Genomic DNA, 7505 nt, shown 5'->3' on the forward strand with positions numbered 1-7505 from the left:
TAATATAATAAAGTTCTGTGTAACAGATTATTAACGCAGATTATTAACGGATATTATTACCCCCCGCACTCTAGCGCTACAGCGCCGTAGCGGTCAAATCGCGATATTGCAGACCCTTACATTAGGTCACGTGAGATCAAACGACTACTCGACAACAAGATATTTTGTCGACAATTTTTTATTATCGACGTTGTCGACAATGTCGAATAATCGTTTCAGCCCTAGCTGACTAAATACTTTTTTGCCCCACTGTATGTCTCTCTGGATCTCCATATGGCGGGTGTAACGGGTTGTATATAGTTTGTTAACCCTTTCATGCATGAATTATGATAACCTCAGTCAGGATTTTTTCCCTATGTGTTTTTATTGCTCTTAGGGCATGAAAAACAAGATTTGTTTTTTATTTTATTTTTTTACAAATTTTTCAAAGAGATCTTCAGATGTCCACTTGAGTGGACAGTATGCGGTTATGGTTTAAACTGAAGATATACTGTATTACATATAAGACAATAATCAAACAGATAAAGTATGTGAATTTAACAAACTAATCAATGCAATTATATCAAATCATGTGAAAACTATAAAATATATACAAAAATATAAATGCAAAATATTGCAAAGGCTTCATACAACTTCATACAAGTTGCACTTCGCGTATCTTAGATATCAGAACATGAGGACGTGATTCCATCAGAATTTTCTACAGCCTGTGGAAAATTACAACTGTGGAAACCACTCAGATGCTCCCTCCAGTGCACCAGAGTATGGAGATTTACCCTTATTAGCTGATCATTCTGATTATGTTCAAGATGGACATGCACATTTCTATCATAGCCCTCCTCTGAGAAAGCCTAGCGATATGTTTTTTCAATCTCATCTGAAATGATCTGTGTTGGGGGTAACGCATTACAAGTAACATGCATAATGCATTCAGATTACTTTTTTGATGTTACAAGTAAAGTAATGTGTTACAAGTAACATGCATTACCTAATCAGATTACTTTTTGATCTAACAAATAATCAACTACAAGTAACATGCATTACCTAATCAGATTACTTTTTGATGTAACGAGTAAAGAAACGCATTACAAGTAACATGCATTACGTAATCAGATTACTTTTTGATGTTATGAGTAAAGAAATGCATTACAATAACGCACATTACATAATCAGATTACTTTTTGGTGTTATGAGGAAGGAAAAGCGTTACAAGTAACATGCATTATGTAATCAGATTACTTTTTGATGTTATGAGTAAAAAAACGCATCAAAATAACGTGCATTACGTAATCAGATTACTTTTTGATTTAACAAGTAATGCATTACAAGTGTCATACATGTAATCACATGACTTTTTTCGATGTCAATGAAAATTACATTCTAATAATACAAATACATTTATTTTCAGTAAAAAAAGTCACTGAAAAAAAAGTTTCAAAAACAATATTCACATTATAATTATGAATTGTAGCTGAAATATAGCCATTGGATGCATGACGTCCACTACAGTGGACATGTGATTAATCAGAGTTTTCTCTCAATCTAAAATCAAAACTTGGAAAATTTTACTGTGATATGGCTCATTAGATATTGCTTGATGCTGCAATATTTCTTTTTACCTACAAGAGTCTCATAGGATAGAAGGAATGGGTGGATATTCCAGAGCAACTTGGCATGTCTGACTGACCCTTGGCCATCTTGGTTTGGAGGGGGAAAAAAATCGAAACACAACGGCTTGCCACTTTGTTGCAATTTATAGGATGATGCACCAGGGTCCACTGAAGAGGTTGATGTGCAACTTTGCCATAAAAACCTGTGCAAATTCAAGAAAATGCTTTTTTAATAGCTGTCCACTGTAGTGACCACTATGCGTGAAAGGGTTAAATTCCTGCATAAATGGGGACAGCGCCGTCTGCTGGCGTCACTTGGTATTGCGCCACGGTGCTAAAAATAGCGAATTCTGGGTAATCCACATCAGAACTTTTGATAACTGCTGTGGTAAGTCGCATGTTAAATGCTGCAAAGACAATAATAGCCTAAATGCTTTAAATCTCACTACACAATGTTTTCTTTCACTGTATTTTTGTTGTGATGTAACTAAGAGATGAATGCCGTTTGTTTGACGTCGAGTGAGTCATTAGTTTTAGAGTTGAATGTTAAATGTAGCATATGTTGCATGGCTGCTGCTAATGCTATTCCTCCGTCTGATTTACCTGTGTGCTGTTCTATTCTCTGTCTGCAATGTCATGCCATTCCTGATTCGTTTTGGTTTCCCCTTGTGCAGGTAATATATTGAATTTGATGTTTATTTTTGTTATGTGAAAAATGTATGTTATAACAGCAATATTCCTGTTGAAAACACTTTGCTGTTTTATATACTGTGTTTTCATATGGCAAAAATATGCTTTAGAAGTTGGATATTTTATTTATTTTATTTTATTTTAAAATGTACATTTTACTGTGGAAAAGACAAAGAATTGTGAAACATGTATATTTGTACTTTTGTTAAAAAAAAGAATCATTCCACTATACGATCACATTTAAACCAGTTTAATAAAAAAGAGCAGAACTTTTGTTAACTGCTGTGGGCTGTTCTATTCTCTGTCTGCGATGTCATGCCATTCCTGATTCGTTTTGGTTTCCCCTTGTGCAGATGCTCCACATACACGACGAGACTGATCCATAGAGGACCGTCACACGGTCTCTACCCTTAGAGATAGGGTGAGAAGCTCGGTCACTCGGGAGGAGCTCAGAGTAGAGCCGCTGCTCCTCCACATCGAGAGGGGTCAGCTGAGGTGGCTCGGGCATCTGTTCCGGATGCCTCCTGGACGCCTTCCTGGGAAGGTGTTCCGGGTGCGTCCCACTGGGAGGAGACCCCGGGGAAGACCTAGGACACGCTGGAGGGACTATGTCTCCCGGCTGGCCTGGGAACGCCTCGGTGTCCCCCCGGAAGAGCTGGAGGAAGTGTCTAGGGAGAGGGAAGTCTGGGCATCTCTGCTTAGACTGCTGCCCCCGGATAAGCGTAGGAAGATGGATGGATTTTTGTTTGTTTTGAAAATCAACAATTACTTCAATAGTTCATTTAAATACAAAGATTTTCTTTATTATTTAAACAATGTTGTCTTTATTACACCTCCATAGTCGAACCTACTGGCCTAAGGGTAATATTAGTAACAAGTGCAATATTATTTGACACGTGTGCTACATAAAGACCTGTATTAGCCATAAGATCAATAATGAATGTGTAGCCTACATATTGTGAATGAATTTAATAAAGTTAGTTAACTTGCTTTCCTAGTCGCTTTCAGTAAATGAACGTGTCTTAGAAAATTATTCGTAAATCAACCTATCAGTTGACCCTATGTTTACTTTCTTGACTGACTGACAAAAATGAAAAACATGAAAAAAATGAAAAGCCTATATTGGTCAAAGCTGAGTTTTAGATGGGGAAGAGACGGGGCAAGAGAAAAACAAAGAGAAATTAAAGCTGCAAGCAGCATTTATCAGGGTTCAAGCTATTAAAGGCACAATATGTAACTTTTTTGCTTTAAAATTAGCAAAAATCACTATATCTATGTATATATATTTTTTAGTTGTGTACTTACATTATCCCGACTGTTTCCAACAACTTTCAAACCAGGAGAAATTTTAATTTAATTTTTAGACACGGGACGTTTCTTTATTTCCGTTTTGTCGCAGTCAATGGCGTCATATCCGCGTTGTCCCTGGTTTCAGCTCGTACTGCCATGGTAACCAGAGCTATGAGCAGAGCCCTCTGATTAAAGCTGCAGTCAGCAAGTCTGGCAGATTGAGTGGACTTAGCCAAAATTTTGAATGTTTACAACTCTCATGCCCCTCCCCCACTACCAACGAGCGCCAGTGCGTGTGTACCTGATTTTCTGTGAACGCGCGTCTCTTCAGCATTGATCAACACCATGGACTCGGAGGTAGGCTGCCCTGGCTAATCTATCCATAGATAGCAATAACCGAGGAATTGGAAGCTTGTTAGTAGATTTTCTCTCCGCCATCACGCTTCGAACAATCTTCAGGCGTGTCGTGTGCATCTGCGCGAGGGAGAGGGAATCTGACGCGTGTGCACGACCTGTGATTGACAGTCAGATCTCACACCCCCCTGCGCTGATTGGACCCGATGAGACGGGAGCGGTGGGTTTTTGCAAAACAAATAACATGCTCCAGGTGGAGTTAGAAGCTCGGGTTTTTTTCTAAAACCACCTTATTTATGTTGTTCTGTCGGATTATAGTGTCAATTTCACTGAATTTGATCAAAAAAATGTTGCCGACGGCAGCTTTAACCAAAGCGACAGACGCAGACAACTGTGGAGTTCGCAATGCCTATCTGCAAGCTGTTGTTGTTTCGTTCAAACATTATGGACCATGGCAAGCAGACTTTGGATAAAACAGGAGAACTAAAACGAGAATCAATATCAGCGCGGTGTTTTCGAGATGCCGAGAGCTCCCATAGACAGTATATAAACGAGAGCTCCACGTCCGAGACTTCGACTGCTCCTACATGTACTTTATTAACACTAGAAGTCCCAGAGAGCAGCCATTTGGCTTTTCTACCTATAAAACCCGCAGGACAGCCGATGGGCTGGAAGGCTTTAGGCTAATATCCTTAATCAGCTGTTAACAGTTGCTTTTGTTATGTAAACGATGTGGGGCCATGCTGAGCCACTTCAAGGAAACTTGTGCATCACTTTGCCATCTTAGGGAGAAATCAACACACATGTTTTTTTTTTCCTTTGTTGCTGAGATTTATTGATAAAAACAGTACAAAATAAAATAAAAAAGAAACCAACCATTTGTACACATATTTACAAATAATATTAAAAAGTGAGTGAGTAACATTCCAGCAATCACTCACAATCCTGGCACTGCCATGGTATCTCCCGTCTGCATTTACCACATGTGTATCTGTAGCAGTGAACACGTCGCACAGTGGCATGATTGTTCTTGCATTGGTGTTTGACCTGACACATGGCTCTTTTTCCAGGGCTAGGTGTGGAGGGTTGTGTCCGAAGCAATTGTTCTTTTCTTGCCTTCTTCGCACACATATGAGAGTTAGCCAACTCTCTTGCAAGCTCCACCAGGAAGTCCACCCGTCTTTCCTGCCTTCCGGTGCATGGTTGATACAGCACATGTGCATTCAGTGCTGCCATGTCAATCATGCTATAGAACACGGCAACTGGCCAGCGCCGTGTCCCTGTGCGGACAGTGTACTCCCGCACCATCTGGTCCATCACATCCACGCCGCACTTTGTGGTATTGTAAAGGGTGACAGTGTTTGGATTCCTTTTGGTGGTATTATCAGTCTGAATCACGCTGTGCACGCTGCTAAGAATGTAGACGGTCTTCTTCCGTTTGGCTGCATACGCCGTCAGCGTAGCAGCAGTGGTTGAAAACACCTAATAAATAAGATAAATTGTTATTTTCATAGCACTTTTACACACAATGACACACTTGGCGGTGTTGATTCTAAAAATTACAAACACATAAACATAGAACCACAAAAGACCTGCAACATACCTGAGTGGTGAATTCATTGCGATCTGTGTGTCTAGCGGATTGAGGGATTTTCCGGCGAATCTTGTTGACTGTGCCGAGGATGGTGGTTTTCCGGCTAAGAAGTTCATGCGCAAGTGACAGCGATGTGAAGAAATTGTCCGTGGTAACATTTCTGCCCTTGTCTAGGAATGGTTCCATCAGCCTCATCACTACATTTTCAGACAGTCTCTCTCCACTGGGACGACTAGGGTCCTTGCCAAGATATGGGAGGACATTACAAATGTACTTGGATTTTAGGTCGCAAGCCACCCAAAACTTGATCCCAAACTTGTCAGGTTTAGTTGCAATATACTGCAGGAAACAGCAGCGAGTCTTTGACGGGAAAAGCTGTTCATCAACGGTGATATGTAGACCAGGGTTGTAGGACGTGATGCAATTGGTGACAAATGATCCCCACACACTGGAAATTGCAGCAAACTTATCAGTCTTTGCTCGATCACTCCGGATGGACCTGTCATCAAAGCGTAGGTGTCGCATGATGTCTTGGAAGCGGTTTCGCGGCATTGTTCCAATGATATGTGGGTTTCCCAGGTTTGCTGACCAGCAGTCACGTAGTGATGGAACCTTGGTAAGCCCCCGCAAGATGACAATTGCAATAAATGCCATTAGTTCAGGGAGGGCCATGAACCAATGAACATGCTCCGTTTCCTGTGCATGTTGAATAGTCCCATTCTTGAATGCTATGAAACGCAGGAAGCTCTGAAGGCGACTCGAGATACTTTTCCTGGCCTTAGCCGTTGGCTCTCCATCTGCAGCGTACGCTTTTATTGGGGTGAAAGGGAGACGCATCCCCACCTGTTCTTCACGCCACACTGTGCCATCTTTCGCTGTCTCTGTCAGGTCAGTCCCCAAACGGGCTCTCTTTTTTGGTTGAGGAGCAGTCTCCTCATCTGCAGTGTGAACAAATTCAAATTGTGAGCAATGAAAAAGTCAAAAGATATCACAAATGCATGCATAGATACTAATAATAATTCCAGTATCTCCTTCTCTGTATTGGAATAATGTCTGAAATATCTTCCTAAATAAAAAGATACAACTAAAGCAAAGAAACAACTAATAATGTTTTGCACTTCAGATGGCAGTGAATGTCTGCTAAGTAGTACAAACAAAAAAGTGGACAATACAAAAAAGGCAGAGTAAATATTTATGTCACTCCACTCTGCTTTTTTGGTGTTTTCCACTTACTGGTTTGAAATGAAATAGGAAATAATATGAAATTAAACTTAACCTGAAGACAGATCAGACAGCTCTGAGTCCGAATCCGGCTGAAGTTCTATGTCTTCTCCATCTGAGTCACAAGGGTTTACTTCACTCAGGATCATTTCCAAGGCCTGCCGAGTGGTGAGTCTTGTCTGCGTTTTCTTTTCTTGGATAGGAGGTTCGTACACCACAGAATTCTTGAGGGCACTGAAGTAGTAGGCTATGTGCAGTGAGATTTTACCCACCTCAGCACAAAAGGAATTACCTCTCATTTGAGAGCAAGCTGCATGCAATTAGATGTGCTAATTCATACCTGTTTACACCTGGGCAAGACCCTACATGCCAATGTGAGACATGGTCAATCAAGTTCTCTGCTTTTAGCAGCCCTCCCTCCCCCCCACATACAAACAAGCCACCAGCAACCATTCACACACACACCCCCAACCCCCCTGCTGATTGCTCAGGTAATGACCACATTTACACATGAATTGATGCTAATGATAGCCAAAAGACTAACCAGTTAGCATCCACTTGGCTAAAGGAGGGTTACAAAACTCTGGGACTTCTAGTGTTAAACAGGTGATCACATTTACATAAAACTAATCAATGTTTTATAGTTCAACAATGATAAAATGTTAGAATATGATCTGTATGTTATTCTAATGTTGATCTAGCTTACTGCTAGTCTCATACAGACAAACTAACACATACATTTCAAC

At 40.6% G+C, this 7505-nt stretch overlaps 1 protein-coding gene across 1 annotated transcript; it reads right to left on the reverse strand.

Moving 5' to 3' along the window:
• Window positions 1-4592: 4592 nt before the first annotated feature.
• On the reverse strand, window positions 4593-7150 carry LOC311289555 (piggyBac transposable element-derived protein 4-like). Its single transcript, XM_084407659.1, has 3 exons — window positions 6815-7150; window positions 5548-6476; window positions 4593-5426 (listed from the first exon to the last, which is right to left on the reverse strand). The coding sequence occupies exons 1-3, from the start codon at window positions 7056-7058 to the stop codon at window positions 4878-4880; spliced, it is 1722 nt and encodes a 573-aa protein (XP_084263785.1). The 5' UTR covers window positions 7059-7150; the 3' UTR covers window positions 4593-4877.
• Window positions 7151-7505: the final 355 nt, after the last annotated feature.

This window comes from Rutilus rutilus, assembly GCF_951802725.1.
Source record: "Rutilus rutilus genome assembly, chromosome: 4".
Taxonomy (NCBI): Eukaryota; Metazoa; Chordata; class Actinopteri; order Cypriniformes; family Leuciscidae; genus Rutilus; species Rutilus rutilus.